The sequence below is a fragment of the Neoarius graeffei genome, chromosome 1 (assembly GCF_027579695.1).
Source record: "Neoarius graeffei isolate fNeoGra1 chromosome 1, fNeoGra1.pri, whole genome shotgun sequence".
NCBI lineage: Eukaryota > Metazoa > Chordata > Actinopteri > Siluriformes > Ariidae > Neoarius > Neoarius graeffei.
This window is the reverse complement of record NC_083569.1, coordinates 81921065-81942203: the sequence shown is the minus strand read 5'-3', so window position 1 is coordinate 81942203 and position 21139 is coordinate 81921065. Positions and strand designations below refer to the sequence as shown.

The 21139-nt window shown below is 43.9% G+C and overlaps 1 protein-coding gene across 3 annotated transcripts in view; it reads left to right on the top strand.

Annotated features, from left to right (window-relative positions):
- Positions 1 to 21139, top strand: part of pik3c3 (phosphatidylinositol 3-kinase, catalytic subunit type 3) — a 73329-nt gene that overhangs the window by 5490 nt on the left and 46700 nt on the right. Inside the window, exons 4-11 of one of the 3 annotated variants that reach the window (XM_060938057.1) lie at positions 2574 to 2717; positions 2858 to 2987; positions 3159 to 3185; positions 14359 to 14445; positions 16181 to 16276; positions 16452 to 16523; positions 19109 to 19213; positions 19306 to 19398. In XM_060938057.1, the coding sequence (XP_060794040.1) occupies positions 2574 to 2717; positions 2858 to 2987; positions 3159 to 3185; positions 14359 to 14445; positions 16181 to 16276; positions 16452 to 16523; positions 19109 to 19213; positions 19306 to 19398 (754 nt within the window). Of the gene's footprint in view, positions 1 to 2573; positions 2718 to 2857; positions 3018 to 3158; positions 3186 to 14358; positions 14446 to 16180; positions 16277 to 16451; positions 16524 to 19108; positions 19214 to 19305; positions 19399 to 21139 lie in introns of all 3 variants that reach the window. The other 2 variants (XM_060938139.1, XM_060937976.1) reach the window with 2 other exon arrangements.

The following is a 21139-nucleotide window of genomic DNA, read 5'->3' as shown; positions in this document are numbered from 1 at the left end:
TAAAACGTTTACATTCCTCAAAATGCTTCCGCAGGTCGGATGGTGAGTTTTTGTAGGCCGTGATGTGGTACGTTTTCGGCAAACAATGAAAACGAAATGAATCTTGAATCCGTACAGAAAACTGAAACATGGGTTCTGGGTATGCCCACAGGTGTGTGTGCGTTCCCCAGAAGAACCGCCTCCTTCCATTCTGCCATCAACTGATCGTGTTAAATAATGCTGCTGAGAAATCACTGATCTTCATTTTATAGTCTATGGATGTGACGTGACCCTAGTGATTACTGATAGGCTGTCTCGGTGTCACCTGCGAAAAAACCATCACGTTTTAGAAAAGAAAAGAAAAAAACATCCACTTTCAAAGCTGCTTCATAGTAACGAGCAACAAGGACCTTGAGAGAAATGTAGTGGAGTGAAAAGTACGATATTTGCCTTTCGAATGTAGTGAAGTTAAAGTCATAAGTTTAGAAAAAAAATACTTGAGTAAAGTACAGATACTCAGTGTACTTAAGTACAGTACCCAAGTAAATGTACAGTGGTGCTTGAAAGTTTGTGAACCCTTTAGAATTTTCTATATTTCTGCATAAATATGACCTAAAACAACATCAGATTTTCACACAAGTCCTAAAAGTAGATAAAGAGAACCCAGTTAAACAAATGAGACAAAAATATTATACTTGGTCATTTATTTATTGAGGAAAATGATCCAATATTACATATCTGTGAGTGGCAAAAGTATGTGAACCTTTGCTTTCAGTATCTGGTGTGACCCCCTTGTGCAGCAACAACTGCAACTAAATGTTTGCGGTAACTGTTGATCAGTCCTGCACACCAGCTTGGAGGAATTTTAGCCCATTCCTCCATACAGAACAGCTTCAACTCTGGGATGTTGGTGGGTTTCCTCACATGAACTGCTCGCTTCAGGTCCTTCCACAACATTTCAATTGGATTAAGGTCAGGACTTTGACTTGGCCATTCCAAAACACTAACTTTATTCTTCTTTAACCATTCTTTGGTAGAACGACTTGTGTGCTTAGGGTCGTTGTCTTGCTGCATGACCCACCTTCTCTTGAGATTCAGTTCATGGACAGATGTCCTGACATTTTCCTTTAGAATTCGCTGGTATAATTCAGAATTCATTGTTCCATCAGTGATGGCAAGCTGTCCTGGCCCAGATGCAGCAAAACTGGCCCAAACCATGATACTACCACCACCATGTTTCACAGATGGGATAAGGTTCTTATGCTGGAATGCAGTGTTTTCCTTTCTCCAAACATAACGCTTCTCATTTAAACCAAAAAGTTCTTTTTTGGTCTCATCTGTCCACAAAACATGTTTCCAAAAGCCTTCTGGCTTGTCCACATGATCTTTAGCAAACTGCAGATGAGCAGCAATGTTCTTTTTGGAGAGCAGTGTCTTTCTCCTTGCAACCCTGCCATGCACACCATTGTTGTTCAGTGTTCTCCTGATGGTGGACTCATGAACATTAACCAATGTGAGAGAGGCCTTCAGTTGCTTAGAAGTTCCCCTGGGGTCCTTTGTGACCTTGCCAACTATTACACGCCTTGCTCTTGGAGTGATCTTTGTTGGTCGACCACTCCTAGGGAGGGTAACAGTGGTCTTGAATTTCCTCCATTTTTACACAATCTGTCTGACTGTGGATTGGTGGAGTCCAAACTCTTTAGAGATGGTTTTGTAACCTTTTCCAGTCTGATGAGCATCAACAACGCTTTTTCAGAGGTCCTCAGAAATCTCCTTTGTTCATGCCATGATACACTTCCACAAACATGTGTTGTGAAGATCAGACTTTGATAGATCCCTGTTCTTTAAATAAAACAGGGTGCCCACTCACACCTGATCGTCATCCCTTTGATTGAAAACACCTAATCCTAGAGGTTCACATACTTTTGCCACTCACAGTAATGTAATATTGGATCATTTTCCTCAATAAATAAATGACCAAGTATAATATTTTTGTCTCATTTGTTTAACTGGGTTCTCTTTATCTACTTTTAGGACTTGTGTGAAAATCTGATGATGTTTTAGATCATATTTATGCAGAAATATAGAAAATTCTAAAGGGTTCACAAACTTTCAAGCACCACTGTACTTCGTTCCTGTCCACCTCTGATCCAAACTTTTGACTGGTACTGTATCTTCAGGTCAGTTTTGGGATTTTCCTGCTCTAATTCACTTAATAAACACGATCTGTTCGATGTTTGAAGAGGGAAATCGCCAAATTAATTCTGACCTTTCAAACCTCTTGATCATTTAATAAAATATTCACTGTGATGTATTGACGGAGTGTTTTTAAAGGAGCAGTTTGTTCTTTTTACAGCCTTCCAGTGTCTGGGGGGGTAAATGAGTCAACTTGAAATAATAACTTTGCAATAATAACACCATCCCCACTGCTGAAACTGTATTTGTCTTTCAGAAAGAAACAGTGGTCCAAAGAATGAAGCTAGCCACCCATTATATTCCAGTATTGCAAATCAGTTTTCTATGATACTTAATACGAGTGTTATAAACAGTTATAAACTGCAGATGTCACAAGAGCATGTGCTGTTTGTTTGTAGTTGGAACGAGTGGTTGAGGTTGCCAGTGAAGTATCCTGACCTGCCACAAAATGCTCAGGTAGCTCTGACCGTGTGGGACGTTTACGGGCCGGGACGCGCCACTCCTGTAGGGGGCACCACAGTCAGCCTGTTTGGGAAATACGGGTGAGGGTCTCTTGATTGTCTGTCTGTCTGTCTGTCTGTCTTTACTAGATCTGTGCAATACCTTTTACCATTGTGTGTGCTCATATAATATATATAATATAATATTTTGGTTCATCTCTCTGTGTTTTCCCTTTTTACAGGATGTTCCGCCAGGGCATGCATGATCTGAAGGTGTGGCCGGGGGTGGAGGGTGATGGTGGGGAGACCACATCGACTCCGGGCAGGACCAGCAGCACTCTGGCTGAGGATCAGATGGGCAGGCTGGCGAAGGTGAGAAGAAAGATCTGCATGAATAATAAGGTACAGGAGAGAGGGAGATTGTGTTTTTGTGTGTAAACAGACAAAATTAGTGTCTCTCTGTGGAAGGAGGCAGTGAAAGAGGGAGAAAGGGTGTGTGTGAGAGATGTAAAAGGGACCGATTTTAACTGCTGTCTGTTCCAGGGTCCTGACCTGGAGCTACTTAGTGATGTGAGTATAAAAGGGCAGGAATGCTGAATGTCCATGAACGTTTATCTGTAAGTCTGTGTGTGTTTGAATGCGAATGTTTGCAGAATGTATGAGCGGAGTGTGTCTGATGGCATAGCATCGTACTTTTTTTTTTTTCTCCTCTCTTTTAGACTTGCATTATGTTAGTTTGGATAAAACAGGTTGTTTTCTTTCAGTGCAAGGAAATTCTTGTGTGACATTTACACCTGTGTTACAGATGTGGCATATAGAGATTAGTCTGGAAAATGACCGCAATTTGCAAATTCCCTCTCAGTAGCTAGCCTTTCGCGATTAGAGCTACCAGCTGGAGAGGGATGAAGGCTAGTGTTTGCTTTCTCTGGTAAATATTATGTGGTTTTAGGTCTCGGTTTCCTTCAATGTACTGTGCTTAGTGAGCTGTAACAGCTGGACTTTGCTAGCTATCTGTCAGCGTGTCTGTCCTGATAGTCTCTGAGTGGCCAGTTGTAGCCAAGGAGGCCGAATATTTAACGAAATCGAGTCATACATGAGCTATAAGCCGTGTACGATGAGACTGAGTGGAGTAGCTGTTTTATTCTATCCACATCCACTCCATTTTTGATAAACAGAGCATTTTTATTTTTTGCAAATTCGATAAATAAAAACTTGATACAAAACGTCTGACAAAATAATTTCCGCTTAAAACTGGGCATACACTGTGCGATTTTTTTTTTGGCCCGATTTTGACACGATTTTCACTCGTGCGACTATTTTGGAGATCGGGCTGAGTTTTGGCTCAATTGTGCATCTCAGATCGTGTAGTATACATGGGGTAACGACAAGCGATTAACATCTCACGACCTCCTCCCGATCAATCGGATGAAAATCAAACCTGTTTGAAATCCTGAGCATCGCATCCGAGCATCGGATCGTATAAGGTGAGAACAGGAATTGTAAACTGTGTGCTGTTTAACCCTGCGATTCACTCGTACAGTGTGAGCAGCAGCTGAATACTGTGATTGAAAAAATCGCACAGTGGATGCCCAGCTTAAACCAGAGAAATGACAGGAGCAATTTGTGAAAAAAGTAATAATAATAATAATACCATGCTATTTTACACCTTAATCTTACCATGTGGGGTCCGTTTGGACCCTAATACTTTTCTTTAAAATTAAAGCTTATAAAGACAAAATCACCAGATAAGTTTTGTTCAGAACATCTTGTATTAATAACAGCAATACACTAAAGGGCCCAAGGCATAAAGAACACACTTAACCTTCATCCTACCAGCCAATTTTACATACACAAACTACCAGGCGGGGTCCGTATGGACCCCAGGAGGGAATACCTTGAAATCAATGCAGTAAGAACCAATTCAATGCAGCAAACAGACATAACTTTATTGAAGAACAAAATCCACTATGGCTGAATATCAATGATGTATTATAAATGCAATAACATTGCAATAATATTGCAATAACTAGCATACATGTAGCAAATTATAGCGCCACAAAAAAAATTGGCATTATATACATGATTTTTGCAGCTCATGCAGCTGTAAAACATTCTGGATTACAACTTAGGTCTTTTCTTACAGAATTTAAAACAAAAAAGAAATTGTAAAATAATTTAGGGCTTTTGTTTTGCAGCCTGTGCTTATTGCAGCAGTGGGGTCCACACGGACCCCAATGGCCCTTTTCCACTACCCTTTTTCAGCTCACTTCAGCTCACTTCAGCCCGACACGGCTCGCGTTTCGACTACCAAAAACCAGCACGACTCAGCTCGTTTCAGCCCTGCTTAGCCCCTAAAACTCGCACCGTTTTGGAGTGGGGCTGAAGCGAGCCAAACCGTGCCGAGTGAGGTTGGGGGCGTGAGCAGACACTCCCCTGTGCACTGATTGGTGAGGAGGAGTGTCCTCACATGCCCACACACGCCCCGCGAGCACGCTGGGATCTGTAAACACCGCAAACCCGGAAGAAGAATAATTATGAATTACGAGAATTTCTGAAGCCTTATGCGCCTCGCCTCATCTATACGCTCTTGCCAGTATCTGTCCGCGTTGTCGGTGACAACAAGCCACAGCACCAAGACCAGCAACACTAACGACTCCATGTCCTCCATGTTTATTGTTTACTATTCGGGTCGTGAGACTACCGCTTAAAAGCTCACTGAATCAGTGACATACAGAGCATCGTGGACGAGTTCGCGGAGCGCAAGGCTCGTCGTATGCCCTTCAAATAATGCGCGCAGTAGGCTATTGATGTTTTATTATGAGCCATGTACAGTATGTCACCTAATGTTTTTTTGTTTCTGAGTTACATGTTCGTTTGAAGGACTTAATGTACAAAATAACATAGTTGCACCCCGTAGTGTTGAAATTGGTAAACACAGTGCATTCAGTGAGGTTTGCACCGCCCTCCTTTTATTTCTGACTCTTCCTGTCACCGTTGCAACCTCTGAGCGCTCATTCGTATGCCCTTCAAATAATGTGCGCAGTATAGGCTATTGATGTTTTATTATGAGCCATGTACAGTATCCTAATGTTTTTTGTTTCTGAGTTACATGTTCGTTTGAAGAACTTGATGTACTAAATAACATAGTTGCACCCGGTAGTGTTGAAATTGGTAAACACCGCAGTTGCGGACATTTTGTAGCCTAAAATGATGTTATGATAAGCTTTAATAAAGGGCCCGGTCATTTGCCCCGCCCCCGGCCCGGCTCTGACTTGTTCCGCCACTGTCACTGATGTCACTGTTTGTGCTGCTTAACGACATCACATGAACGTTTACTATCCGGGTCGTGAGACTACCGCTTAAAAGGTCACTGATGTCACTGTTTGCACTGCCTAACGACATCATGTGATGTCCACCCACTTTCGCTAACTCCACCCAATGTGTCCACCCACTTCCAGCCAGCACGGTTCAGCGCGGTTGTAGTCGAAATGCAACTCCAACAGCCCCGCTCAGCTCGACTCAGCTCGACTCAGCACGGCTCAGCCGCGTTTGTAGTGGAAAAGCGGCACAAGAAGGAATGCCTTGGTAGTTTCATTATGGAACATAAAAGAAGTTAACTTTCAGTGTGCTATTCAATTATAAAATGAAAGACAGATAAACTTTACTCTGGGGTCCGGTTGGACCCCAGTAACAAATTAATTATACCTTCACAATGCAAAAAGCTGATCTTCCGGTGCTTTAGTGTTTTAATTAAGACATAAATTCTGACAAATTCATAAAACGGTGAGGCAGTATGTCACATATTTTTAAAATGGCAAACAAACATATAGGTGCGGGGTCCAGATGGACCCCACTTGGTAGGATGAAGGTTAAAACATTTTTATTTTTTTAGGGTTGTCTTCGAGTTGAGTTTTTATTTCGTCCTCGGTTGGTTCAGCAACACGTTCTGCCATTTTGTTTTTCTCTACTCACGGTATATGAGCTGATATCCTAGTAGTAGAGTAGCCAATCAGCACGCGCGATTGCTCATATCCGGTGAATGTGGATAGAATAATAAGGGTTTTTTTTTTTTTTTGGAAAATGGGCAGATAAATTCACGTACAAGGGTAAGTCAAAAAGTTCTAAGACAAATGAAAAAAAAATCTTTATTTATGAAAATAACAAAGCTGTTTCTCTACATATCCTCCGTTTAAGTCTAAACACTTCTGCAAGCGATGTTTTCATCGGATAATTCCTTTTGTATTCCTTTTTTGAATTCTTTTGAATTCCTTTTGAAATAATATCTGTCTTAGAACTTTTTGACTTCTCCTTGTATAATGCTGCATCTGTGTAAAATATTGTGAACCCTCAAAAAAAAAAACAACAACAAGGAAAATCTTCACGTTCCGATCAAGTCCAACCTGACGTAGGGAAGTTCATAGATGAATTTTGATGTTGGCTTGACGGAGCCTGCTAAGAGTTAAATGATACTGCAGTGTTTCATTCTCATTGATTTGAAAATATTAAAGCAGTTAACAGATGTACAAAGGTTAAAACTCTAAAAGACTTAAAGGCTCTGTCAAGAAAACGTAATTGCAAGATGATGGTTATGGAGAACAGCATGTTGGCTCTGTCAGGCCGATGTAAAAGAGAGAAGTGCTGCACATACGAGAGGATATTTCACGACGCTTGACTAATAACAAAATGGACATGAAATGTAGTCTGAGAAGGATGTTGTAAAGAACAGACTTAAACGACCTCTCGTACAAAAGTGCAACTGAACCTTGCAACTTCCTCATACTGTTGAGTCACAGTTGCAGTGTTAAGCTGTGCTAATTTTCCAACAGTAAATTCAAAACCTCCTGATCTGTTCATGTATTGGTTTAATGGCAATTATACAAATAATTAAATTTTTCTAGTTGCCATGGTAACAAAGCGAAGGCCCCGCCTTTTTGTGGTGGAAATGCATGGGGACAGTTCCACATTAGACACAACTCCAGGACCAGTGCCTGATCAGTGGAAAAGGGCTACATGTGCCAACTATATCTAAACGTTGCTTGTTAGCTTTTAACCAACTTTTAAAAAACTGATTTCTTCTTTTTAAGGATGGATTTATTTTTGTCGTATGGCTACATAACAAAAATCTAGTGTCAGATGGTGACGTGATTAACCTGCAGCTGCACTAAAATGGAGTCTAACCTGCTGACTGCATGCGTTCTACCTGTGACTCCTGTGCACTTTAATAAATGTGAAGTCCACTAACTGACGACGTGAGTGACAGGAACGTTCCTAATTTGTGGTTATTTTGTACTGACCACCCACTGTGTGATTTACTTGGCTGTTGGAGTGTGAACATGCACACAAAACTACCTTTGGCTGACACACTGATGTTTGGCACAGCACCACATGGGTGTTAATGCACAGCGCCACATGGGTCTCCTGCTTTTCTCTCTTATTCATTCAGATTTACATATATATTTTCTCTCTCCTCTCTCCCCTTCTGTCTTTTGTCCTCTCTCTCTCCCCCCCTCTCCCTTTCCTTCTGTCTTTTGTCCTCTCTCTCTCTCTCTCCCTCCCTCCCCCTTCTGTCTTTTGTCCTCTCTCTCCCCCCTCCATCTTTTGTCCCCTCTCTCGCTCTCTCTCCTTCTGTCTGTCTCTTCCCTTCTGTCTTTTGTCCTCTCTCTCCCCTTCTGTCTTTTGTCCTCTCTCTCTCCCCTTCTGTCTTTTGTCCTCTCTCTCTCCCCCTTCTGTCTTTTGTCCTCTCTCTCCCCTTCCTTCTGTCTTTTGTCCCCTCTCTCTCCCCCTCCTTCTGTCTTTTGTCCCCTCTCTCGCTCTCTCTCCTTCTGTCTGTCTCTTCCCTTCTGTCTTTTGTCCTCTCTCTCCCCTTCTGTCTTTTGTCCTCTCTCTCACCCTCCCCTTCTGTCTTTTGTCCTCTCTCTCCCCTTCTCTCTCCCTCCCCTTCTGTCTTTTGTTCTCTTTCTCTCTCTCCCCTTCTGTCATTTGTCCTGTCTCCCCTCTCTCCTTCTCTCATTTGTCCTGTCTCTCTCTCTCCCTCCTTCTGTCTTTCTCTCTTTTGTTCTGTCTCTCTCCCCTTCTGTCTTTGTCCTGTCTCTCACCCTCCCCTTCTGTCTTTTGTCCTGTCTCTCACCCTCCCCTTCTGTCTTTTGTCCCCTCTCTCCCTCCCTCCCCTTCTGTCTTTTGTCCCCTCTCTCCCTCCCTCCCCTTCTGTCTTTTGTCCCCTCTCTCCCTCCCTCCCCTTCTGTCTTTTGTCCCCTCTCTCCCTCCCTCCCCTTCTGTCTTTTGTCCTCTCTGCCTCCCTCCCATTCTGTCTTTTGTCCTCTCTCTCTCTCTCCCATTCTGTCTTTTGTCCTCTCTCTCTCTCCCATTCTGTCTTTTGTCCTCTCTCTCTCTCTCTCTCTCTCTCTCTCTCTCTCTCTCTCTCCCATTCTCTTTTGTCCTCTCTCTCTCTCCCCCCTCCATCTTTTGTCCCCTCTCTCGCTCTCTCTCCTTCTGTCTGTCTCTTCCCTTCTGTCTTTTGTCCTCTCTCTCCCCTTCTGTCTTTTGTCCTCTCTCTCTCCCCTTCTGTCTTTTGTCCTCTCTCTCTCCCCCTTCTGTCTTTTGTCCTCTCTCTCCCCTTCCTTCTGTCTTTTGTCCCCTCTCTCTCCCCCTCCTTCTGTCTTTTGTCCCCTCTCTCGCTCTCTCTCCTTCTGTCTGTCTCTTCCCTTCTGTCTTTTGTCCTCTCTCTCCCCTTCTGTCTTTTGTCCTCTCTCTCTCACCCTCCCCTTCTGTCTTTTGTCCTCTCTCTCCCCTTCTCTCTCCCTCCCCTTCTGTCTTTTGTTCTCTTTCTCTCTCTCCCCTTCTGTCATTTGTCCTGTCTCCCCTCTCTCCTTCTCTCATTTGTCCTGTCTCTCTCTCTCCCTCCTTCTGTCTTTCTCTCTTTTGTTCTGTCTCTCTCCCCTTCTGTCTTTGTCCTGTCTCTCACCCTCCCCTTCTGTCTTTTGTCCTGTCTCTCACCCTCCCCTTCTGTCTTTTGTCCCCTCTCTCCCTCCCTCCCCTTCTGTCTTTTGTCCCCTCTCTCCCTCCCTCCCCTTCTGTCTTTTGTCCCCTCTCTCCCTCCCTCCCCTTCTGTCTTTTGTCCCCTCTCTCCCTCCCTCCCCTTCTGTCTTTTGTCCTCTCTGCCTCCCTCCCATTCTGTCTTTTGTCCTCTCTCTCTCTCTCCCATTCTGTCTTTTGTCCTCTCTCTCTCTCCCATTCTGTCTTTTGTCCTCTCTCTCTCTCTCTCTCTCTCTCTCTCTCTCTCTCTCTCCCATTCTGTCTTTTGTCCTCTCTCTCTCTCTCTCTCTCTCTCTCTCCCATTCTGTCTTTTGTCCTCTCTCTCTCTCTCTCTCTCTCTCCCTCCCATTCTGTCTTTTGTCCTCTCTCTCTCTCCCTCCCATTCTGTCTTTTGTCCTCTCTCTCTCTCCCTCCCATTCTGTCTTTTGTCCTCTCTCTCTCTCCCTCCCATTCTGTCTTTTGTCCTCTCTCTCTCTCCCTCCCATTCTGTCTTTTGTCCTCTCTCTCTCTCCCTCCCATTCTGTCTTTTGTCCTCTCTCTCTCTCCCTCCCATTCTGTCTTTTGTCCCCTCTCTCTCTCCCTCCCATTCTGTCTTTTGTCCCCTCTCTCTCTCCCTCCCATTCTGTCTTTTGTCCCCTCTCTCTCTCCCTCCCATTCTGTCTTTTGTCCCCTCTCTCTCTCCCTCCCATTCTGTCTTTTGTCCCCTCTCTCTCTCCCTCCCATTCTGTCTTTTGTCCTCTCTCTCTCTCCCTCCCATTCTGTCTTTTGTCCCCTCTCTCTCTCCCTCCCATTCTGTCTTTTGTCCCCTCTCTCTCTCTCCCTCCCATTCTGTCTTTTGTCCCCTCTCTCTCTCCCTCCCATTCTGTCTTTTGTCCCCTCTCTCTCTCCCTCCCATTCTGTCTTTTGTCCCCTCTCTCTCTCCCTCCCATTCTGTCTTTTGTCCTCTCTCTCTCTCCCTCCCATTCTGTCTTTTGTCCTCTCTCTCTCCCCTTCTGTCTTTTGTCCTCTCTCTCTCCCCCTTCTGTCTTTTGTCCCCTCTCTCTCTCCCTCCCATTCTGTCTTTTGTCCTCTCTCTCCCTCCCTCCCATTCTGTCTTTTGTCCTCTCTCTCTCCCTCCCATTCTGTCTTTTGTCCTCTCTCTCTCCTTCCCATTCTGTCTTTTGTTCTCTCTCTCTCTCTCTCTCTCTCTCTCTCTCTCTCCCATTCTGTCTTTTGTCCTCTCTCTCTCTCTCTCTCTCTCCCTCCCATTCTGTCTTTTGTCCTCTCTCTCTCCCTCCCATTCTGTCTTTTGTCCTCTCTCTCCCTCCCATTCTGTCTTTTGTCCTCTCTCTCTCCCTCCCATTCTGTCTTTTGTCCTCTCTCTCTCCCTCCCATTCTGTCTTTTGTCCTCTCTCTCTCCCTCCCATTCTGTCTTTTGTCCTCTCTCTCTCCCTCCCATTCTGTCTTTTGTCCTCTCTCTCTCTCCCTCCCATTCTGTCTTTTGTCCTCTCTCTCTCTCCCTCCCATTCTGTCTTTTGTCCTCTCTCTCTCTCCCTCCCATTCTGTCTTTTGTCCTCTCTCTCTCCCTCCCATTCTGTCTTTTGTCCTCTCTCTCTCCCTCCCATTCTGTCTTTTGTCCTCTCTCTCTCCCTCCCATTCTGTCTTTTGTCCTCTCTCTCTCCCTCCCATTCTGTCTTTTGTCCTCTCTCTCTCCCTCCCATTCTCTTTTGTCCTCTCTCTCTCTCCCTCCCATTCTCTTTTGTCCTCTCTCTCTCTCCCTCCCATTCTGTCTTTTGTCCTCTCTCTCTCTCCCTCCCATTCTGTCTTTTGTCCTCTCTCTCTCTCTCCCTCCCATTCTGTCTTTTGTCCTCTCTCTCTCTCTCCCTCCCATTCTGTCTTTTGTCCTCTCTCTCTCCCTCCCATTCTGTCTTTTGTCCTCTCTCTCTCCCTCCCATTCTCTTTTGTCCTCTCTCTCTCTCTCTCTCTCCCTCCCATTCTGTCTTTTGTCCTCTCTCTCTCCCTCCCATTCTGTCTTTTGTCCCCTCTCTCTCTCCCTCCCATTCTGTCTTTTGTCCTCTCTCTCTCACCCTCCCCTTCTGTCTTTTGTCCTCTCTCTCTCACCCTCCCCTTCTGTCTTTTGTCCTCTCTCTCTCTCACCCTCCCCTTCTGTCTTTTGTCCTCTCTCTCTCTCACCCTCCCCTTCTGTCTTTTGTCCTCTCTCTCTCTCACCCTCCCCTTCTGTCTTTTGTCCTCTCTCTCTCTCACCCTCCCCTTCTGTCTTTTGTCCTCTCTCTCTCTCACCCTCCCCTTCTGTCTTTTGTCCTCTCTCTCTCACCCTCCCCTTCTGTCTTTTGTCCTCTCTCTCTCTCACCCTCCCCTTCTGTCTTTTGTCCTCTCTCTCTCTCTCCCTCCCCTTCTGTCTTTTGTCCTCTCTCTCTCTCACCCTCCCCTTCTGTCTTTTGTCCTCTCTCTCTCTCTCACCCTCCCCTTCTGTCTTTTGTCCTCTCTCTCTCTCACCCTCCCCTTCTGTCTTTTGTCCCCTCTCTCCCTCCCTCCCCTTCTGTCTTTTGTCCCCTCTCTCCCTCCCTCCCCTTCTGTCTTTTGTCCTCTCTCTCTCCCTCCCATTCTGTCTTTTGTCCTCTCTCTCTCTCCCTCCCATTCTGTCTTTTGTCCTCTCTCTCTCCCTCCCATTCTGTCTTTTGTCCTCTCTCTCTCTCCCTCCCATTCTGTCTTTTGTCCTCTCTCTCTCTCCCTCCCATTCTGTCTTTTGTCCCCTCTCTCTCTCCCTCCCATTCTGTCTTTTGTCCCCTCTCTCTCTCCCTCCCATTCTGTCTTTTGTCCCCTCTCTCTCTCCCTCCCATTCTGTCTTTTGTCCTCTCTCTCTCTCCCTCCCATTCTGTCTTTTGTCCTCTCTCTCTCTCCCTCCCATTCTGTCTTTTGTCCTCTCTCTCTCTCCCTCCCATTCTGTCTTTTGTCCTCTCTCTCTCTCCCTCCCATTCTGTCTTTTGTCCTCTCTCTCTCTCCCTCCCATTGTCTTTTGTCCTCTCTCTCTCTCCCTCCCATTCTGTCTTTTGTCCCCTCTCTCTCTCCCTCCCATTCTGTCTTTTGTCCCCTCTCCCTCCCATTCTGTCTTTTGTCCTCTCTCCCTCCCATTCTGTCTTTTGTCCTCTCTCTCTCCCCTTCTGTCTTTTGTCCTCTCTCTCTCCCCCTTCTGTCTTTTGTCCCCTCTCTCTCTCCCTCCCATTCTGTCTTTTGTCCTCTCTCTCCCTCCCATTCTGTCTTTTGTCCTCTCTCTCTCCCTCCCATTCTGTCTTTTGTCCTCTCTCTCTCCTTCCCATTCTGTCTTTTGTTCTCTCTCTCTCTCTCTCTCTCTCTCTCTCTCTCTCTCTCTCTCTCTCCCATTCTGTCTTTTGTCCTCTCTCTCTCTCTCTCCCTCCCATTCTGTCTTTTGTCCTCTCTCTCTCCCTCCCATTCTGTCTTTTGTCCTCTCTCTCTCCCTCCCATTCTGTCTTTTGTCCTCTCTCTCTCCCTCCCATTCTGTCTTTTGTCCTCTCTCTCTCCCTCCCATTCTGTCTTTTGTCCTCTCTCTCTCCCTCCCATTCTGTCTTTTGTCCTCTCTCTCTCCCTCCCATTCTCTTTTGTCCTCTCTCTCTCCCATTCTGTCTTTTGTCCTCTCTCTCTCCCTCCCATTCTGTCTTTTGTCCTCTCTCTCTCTCTCCCTCCCATTCTGTCTTTTGTCCCCTCTCTCTCTCCCTCCCATTCTGTCTTTTGTCCTCTCTCTCTCACCCTCCCCTTCTGTCTTTTGTCCTCTCTCTCTCACCCTCCCCTTCTGTCTTTTGTCCTCTCTCTCTCTCACCCTCCCCTTCTGTCTTTTGTCCTCTCTCTCTCTCACCCTCCCCTTCTGTCTTTTGTCCTCTCTCTCTCTCACCCTCCCCTTCTGTCTTTTGTCCTCTCTCTCTCTCTCCCTCCCCTTCTGTCTTTTGTCCTCTCTCTCTCTCACCCTCCCCTTCTGTCTTTTGTCCTCTCTCTCTCTCACCCTCCCCTTCTGTCTTTTGTCCTCTCTCTCTCTCTCACCCTCCCCTTCTGTCTTTTGTCCCCTCTCTCCCTCCCTCCCCTTCTGTCTTTTGTCCCCTCTCTCTCCCTCCCATTCTGTCTTTTGTCCTCTCTCTCTCCCTCCCATTCTGTCTTTTGTCCTCTCTCTCTCTCCCTCCCATTCTGTCTTTTGTCCTCTCTCTCTCCCTCCCATTCTGTCTTTTGTCCTCTCTCTCTCTCTCTCCCATTCTGTCTTTTGTCCTCTCTCTCTCTCCCTCCCATTCTGTCTTTTGTCCCCTCTCCCTCCCCCTCCCATTCTGTCTTTTGTCCTCTCTCTCTCTCTCTCTCTCTCTCTCTCTCTCTCCCATTCTGTCTTTTGTCCTCTCTCTCTCCCTCCCTCCCATTCTGTCTTTTGTCCTCTCTCTCTCTCTCTCTCTCTCTCTCTCTCTCTCTCTCCTTCTGTCTTTTGTCTCCTGTCTCTATCTTTTGTTCTCTCTCTCCCCCTCCTTCTGTCTTTTGTGCTGTCCCTCCCTCCTTCTGTCTCCCCTTCTGTCTTTTGTCCTGACCCTTCTTCTGTCTTTTGTCCTATCTCGCTCCCCTTCTGTATTTTGTGCTGTCCCTCCCTCCTTCTGTCTCCCCCTTCTGTCTTTTGTCCTGACCCTTCTTCTGTCTTTTGTCCTCTCTCTCTCTGTCTCTCTAGTTGACGAAGGCTCATCGTCAGGGCCACATGGTGAAGGTAGACTGGCTGGACCGCTTGACCTTCAGAGAGATTGAGATGATTAATGAGGTGAGATGGGTGTGGGTCAAAAAACGTAAACGTGTGGCATAGCTGAGTGATTTTCCTGCTCAAATACACCGGATTCAACTCATCAGTTTATTGACATGTTTGTAGAGCAGGGAGTCACTAACTGTTTTGTTCTTTTGTCTAAATTTGAGAAGAAAATGTGAAAAATTAAAATGTAACAGTCTTCCACTTATCCCCAAATCTAATCAGTCAGCCTTGGTGTTTGAAGCTTGTTTCTTTTAGTTTTGCACTGGAACTACAGGGCAAATATAACTAACGGCTAATGGAAGTGTATATGTGTGGTTGTTTGGGAAAACCTGTTGGATCTTGCGGTGTCTGACAGGAGTATACTGAAATTTTACCAAAATTAAATTTTCGGTTATTTTAGACTAGCAGGTTACCTGGGTTGTAGGGGGAGGGGATGAAGCTCGAACGTAATTTTATTTTTAATTTTTTTTAGTATGTAATATACAATATGTTAACCCAAGACAAACAAAAATCCAAACATCCACCACCCAAGGGCCCAAATATGGAATTTCTGAGTTCTGCCAAATTGTGGCTATCTCCTGTACCTACGTGCCAAGTTTAGTGAAGATCTGTCGAGAGTTTGTGTTGATAAATGTAACGTGAAAGGCATTGAGAGAGGGGGTGGGTGCCCCCCCCCAAAGACCTCCCTAGGGCCTGTACATGAATTTTGCTTATATCTGCAAAATTCCGGGTCATCCCTAGACCTACTTGCCAAATTTGGTGAAAATCCGTCGAGAAATGGTGACGTTAGCTCAAGACAGACAAACAAACAAACTTTGCCGCCTATTATATAGGAAAGAAAGCTTGCCTTGTGTAGTGATTTATGTGTAATTCAACCCAATTTCCCATTGAAAACTTATTCGTTACAATTTGGCAGTGATGTTTTTCCATGAATAGATTAGGTGAAGGATGTATAAAAAAATTTTCTCCTGTTTCACTTTTGCGGGTAACTAGGTTTTAAAAATACTATAACTTGTGGCATGTTAAACGTAAATGTTTTTATTTTTAGGAAAATCTGTAATTTTCAGAACTACAGTACCAGCCAAAAGTTTGGACACACCTTCTAATACAATGGTTTTTTTTTTTTAGCTCATCCGACCACAGGGCAAGCCAGGTCAGCTTAAGCAATCACGTGTCATCCATCTATAATTTACAAAAATCGCTACTCCTCCTACAGGATTGAATGGATTTCGATCAAACTCGCATACAATGTTCCCCAGGTGGGTGTGCATAAAAGTTGTCAAGACGGTGGCGCCACCTGTCATATTTACGATATTATGGGCATCTTGACCGGTATGAGCGACAGCCTCATTGAGACCATTTTTTATTTTTAATAATTAAGACACTTCATGTCTTAAAGTAAGGATGGATGTCGTTTCTCTTTACTTAGTTGAGTCGTTCTTGACATAATGTGTATTACTACAGTTGTGGAACAGGGCTATTTACTGTGTTTATATTATTTACTGTTTGATGGTCTCAAACGCCATCAAACTGTTTTTGTTTATGTAAGTTAGCTCGGAGTAAGTGGTAGACCTCCTAATAGATGAGCCCTATGGCTTTGTTTTGCTTGGAGAATGAATCCATAGGGTTCTTTTGTGAGGAAGATTTCCACTTGGTCACTAAACTAAGTATTTGGACTACCCCCCCACCCCACCCCACCCCCCCGGAATCATCCTGTGACTATTGGTGTAAAAGTCGATTTTCTCCACAGAGTGAGAAACGTAGTTCCAACTTCATGTACCTTATGGTGGAATTCCCCCGAGTCAAGAGTGGAGACAAAGAATACAGCATCGTTTACTATGAAAAGGTACGTAGGCTTCTGCTCAAAGACGCTGTGTGGCTTTGACGGATATTTGATAAATTTGTGCATGGCCAGCGTATTCACTAATAATCTTTTACACTAATAACTATCCGTCCACTTCATACTGACAAATCATACAGTGACCTGGTTATTAACATGTTATTTCCCCTGGTTTGTACAGGATGGAGATGAAGCGTCCACTCTCCTGACCAGTTCAGACATAGTTAAAGTCCCTGATCCTCAAATGTGCATGGTGAGTGATGAATTGTGTGGAACGCTATGACCAGATCGCACCCAGTGACGACTCTGATATTACAGTATCTACTGCAACATTTTTTGAAGATATTAAATGATGTATAACACTGCATAAGCAGTTTTATTTTAAAACAGACTTGTAAAGAGCGTTGTTCTTCGATAGTTTATTACAAAGTCTCACATTTCACTGTCACCTACAGCACAGGTTTATTTTATTTAGCTACTTATATATTGGGGTTAATATTTTTAGGTTTATTTATTAGAGCTGTGAGATTTTTCCTTATCTTTTTTTTTTTTTAACCTTGTTTGTATTTATAAATGACCTAAGTCTGTTATATCGGTTAGATTCAAAACTGCTCTGTGGTTATATGCTTCTAGAAACCAGGGGTGGGTTTCCCAAAAGCATTGTAGCACAAAGATCGTCGTTAAATGGTAGTGAGCATCACCATGAACACTCTCTCTCTCCTAGTTAAGATGCTCTTAGCGTTAAGAGACTTTTGGGAAACCCACCCCAGTTAAGTTTCAAATTCCTGCAAGACGTTCCTGATTATAGAGGATGTGCAGTCACGTGACCCGTCCGTGTTTACTCTGCCATATTGGACGGCTTCAGGATTGTTTACCTTGCGCGAGCGTAATGGATCCAGGGAGTAATCCCCAAGAAAATTCAGAAAATACCCCATCTACATCGCACGATAACTTGTCTAAGTTTGTTCAGCATCTTGAAGGTGACGTGAGGCAGCATTACGTGGAAAAGTGTTCCAGGTTGGGGATTGCAGATCCGTACAACTTGCCGCAATCCTTGTTCAGGGAAATTTGGAGCTGCGGTGCCGGTGATTTGCCCGATCTGGCCTACCACGACATTTACAATTTTCTTGTTAATCGTGAATCGTGTTACACTGGCAAAGCCCTCAAAGCTTACAAGAGCCTGGAAGCTTATAAATATTTTGTTGCGGGATGGGTATCCCAACTATACCTCTGGAAGGTTCCGAAGAAGAATGTCTACTTGATAACCTCATGGGTAAGTGGCATTAAGACGTTTATCATAAAGAGACTATGCAGGACGTTTTATCATAAGAATGTTCGAAATCTAAACTCAGTTCCAGATAATGACAGGGTTGTAAATATGTATGTTTTTGTCTGAAAAACAGTAAATCAGAAAGCTGCATACGTTTGCGCGGAAGCTGCGCAAATGTGCGCAGCTTTCTGATTTGCTGTTTTCTTCTCATACTTATACTTCCTATGTTTCATGGACTGTAACGGCATTTGCTCATTTAGTAATTTTAATACAGAATTTACTTTGATGAAATTATTCAGACACTCCAACGCCCCCCCCCCCCCCCCCCCCCCCCAAAAAAAAAAAAAAAAAAATTGGATCTGCACGATTCAGCCGTGAAAAAGGCAGCATCTGCCAAAAGGCGTGCCGTTTGCATCCCTGTATTAAGAACATTAATATTACACGTCCATGTGAAAACCAGTTATATTTTTTTGATCACAACTTGGTGATGGGTGGTGCAGTATACTACAATTATACAGCAAGTTCTAACTAATATTTTGAAAAGACCCCAATGGTCCAATAAAGTGTGCAGTGACTAAAAATAGCGTCTCTCCTCGTCTGCGGGGAATCTATAAAATGACAGGCCCTCCTTTTGGCCCTGTCTATTGGTACAACCAAATGCTGAACCAGATATAACCATTCTCGAAAGATCTACTCCCACACACTTGATAATTAGAACGGGCTCGTCTAAGTTCTATGCGCGGCCATGCCGTCCAAGGTGGCAGATAAACAATATCACGTGACCTCGTGACGTCACGTGCACGCTCTCTATAGCCTGTTCATAAGAGGTCACCGTGAACTTGACCTTTGAGCACCATATTCTAATCAGTTCATCTTTCAGTCCAATTGACTGTTTCTACCAAATTCGAAGAAATTCCCTCAAGGCGTTCTTGAGATATCGTGCTCACAAGAATGGGATGTATGAGGTCACAGTGACCTTAGCCTTTGACCTTTGACCACCAAATTCTAATCAGTTAAATTTTGAGTCCAACTGAAGATTTGTACCAATTTTGATGAAATTCTCTCAAGGTCTTCTTGAGAGATCGCATTCACAAGGACTGCACGTGTGGATGGACGGACAACCCAAGAAACATCATACCTCTTGGCACGGAAGCAAAACAATCTTGACCATGATCTTCACATTAATCGTGACATTAGAAAAATAAGAATAAAATATTGTAGATCTCTGGCTATGTGTCATGGACTCAACATGGAGAACAATGGATTTACCATAAAATTTGATCATAAAAATATCCAGAAATTCTATTTTTCTGGTTTTTGCCCCTTTTAAAATGTACAGCAAATGTATCCTACTTCAATACCCACCATCTGCAATCACCATCTGATACAACTTTATAATAAATAACTTATTTTTGTGAGGTTATTATATAGACCACTGTGTTATAATGTTAATAGTATAATCTAATTTAGATGTTCTCGTCACACCCGTAGAAGGAACTTGCTCTCAGGGTGGTGTACCAAAACTAGAGCTTACGTGATTTAAAGCCAGCCTTGTGCTGTGTTTTTAGGAGAATCTGGTGGAGAGCAAACACCATAAACTGGCTCGAAGTCTGCGGAGTGGACCGTCTGACCATGACCTGAAGCCCAATGCTGCCACCAGAGACCAGCTCAATGTGAGTGAGGCAGAGATGATGGAATAAATGTGTGTGTGGGTGTGAGTAATGAGAGGACAAGAGATTTTACTGCAGTGTTTGTGTGTCCACAGATCATCGTCAGTTATCCTCCCACCAAGCAGCTGACCTCTGAGGAGCAGGACCTGGTGTGGAAGTTCAGATATTACCTCACCACTCAGGAAAAGGTGTGTGTGTGTGTGTGTTCTATGACTGTGTTTCAAAGTGATTCCCAACTTCACAGCCATATTAAACAGTTCATATAAGAAGATACAGGGATGTGAAGTGATGCTAACCCTCAGTGCAGTAGCTTAACTCGAATATATTTAACAGTTATTCCACGAAATCGAGTCATACATGAGCTGATAGCCGACGAGGCACGTAGCACCGAGGCAGCTATCAGCCATGTATGACCAGATTGAATGGAATAACTGTTTTATTCTATCCACATTCACTGGATTTTGAGAAACGGAGCATTTTTATTGTTATCTTTTGCAAATTTGCTAAATGAAAACTTGATACAAAACATCCCACAAAATCATTTCCGCTTAGAATGCAAACAAACCGGCAAAATGACCATAGCAATTTGTGAAAAATGCTATAATAATAATTCTTGAAAAATAAAAGCTACTTTCTTACCATCAAATACTTTTATTGCTTTTATTTACTTATTTAATTTTGTATTTTTTGAGGTTTTGTCTTCGAGTAGAGTTTTTTTATTTTGTCCTCGGTTGGTTCAGCAACACTCTCTGCCATTTTGTTGTTGTTCTTAAAGCTAGCCGCACACTACGCCGATTTTCAGCGTACCGAGCCAACTGAAGTCGCGAGTCAAGCGTAAAGACTAGTTTTCGATGGTACCGACTCATCTCACAGCCGATTCGAAAAACTAATCGGGAGCCAGACTGATCGGCGAGAGTCGCTAGCAATAGCCAATCATATCTTTCGCATATAACACGTGACATCATTAAACACAATTTCTAGCGCGAGAAATACGTGTTGGTAGCACCTAATGCAGGTATATACTGTAATTCCATAGACTGAAGCTTTATCCATAGACACAGTGGGCTGGAAAGCCACTCTGCTCAAGTTGTGTGGCTGAATTCCAAATCGCTTTAACTCCCCTATATAAGTGCACTATTTAAGGTTGGAGATAATAGCTCATGCAGCCTAGATAGTGCGCTACATATTCCATGTTGTGTCATTTGTAATTCAGCCTGTAGCATCTTCAAGTGTTGGATTTAAGTTGTCACGTGATATTTAGTGGAATGTTTATGATGCTTAGTTCGCATAATCTCGTTTGGTGTCGCTTCAATCATGACTGCACTCGTCAACAGTCGTGAGCTAGTCGGGGATATGTGCGTGCCCTGTCGGGGGTCGGTTCGGTACTGCGTGGATCGGCGTAGTGTGCGGCTAGCTTTAGGGCTTTTTGGTGGTTGGCAAACCAACTTAAAGGTGCATTATCGCCACAGGCTGGGCTGGAGTGTGGAACAGGACATATTGGGGGGTGGAGACTGTTCTTTTATCTATTTCTGTTTCTTTTAAATACTTGATAAAGTGATATATCTGACTTGAGGCGTGCCGCCATTTTGTTTTTCTCTACTCACGGTATATGAGCTGATAGCCTAGTAGTAGAATAGCCAATCGGGGCACACGATTGCTCATATCCAGTGATTGTGGATAGAAAAATATATATAAACGGTTGCTGTGAAGAAGTAAGTACACCCCATGAAAAGTTTAGACTTTTTCAACATTATTAAGACGTGCAGCTATCCAGTCTTGATGTGAAAATGTTGATGGATAAAGGTGACATGATTTAACAAGTGACGTTTAAAATTAGCATTCTTGATATTGTTTGTATAATTGTAATAAGGCCACACCAATTTAATTAGTTGGTTCTCTGATTTTTTTCAGGAAAAATATGAAGCGAGC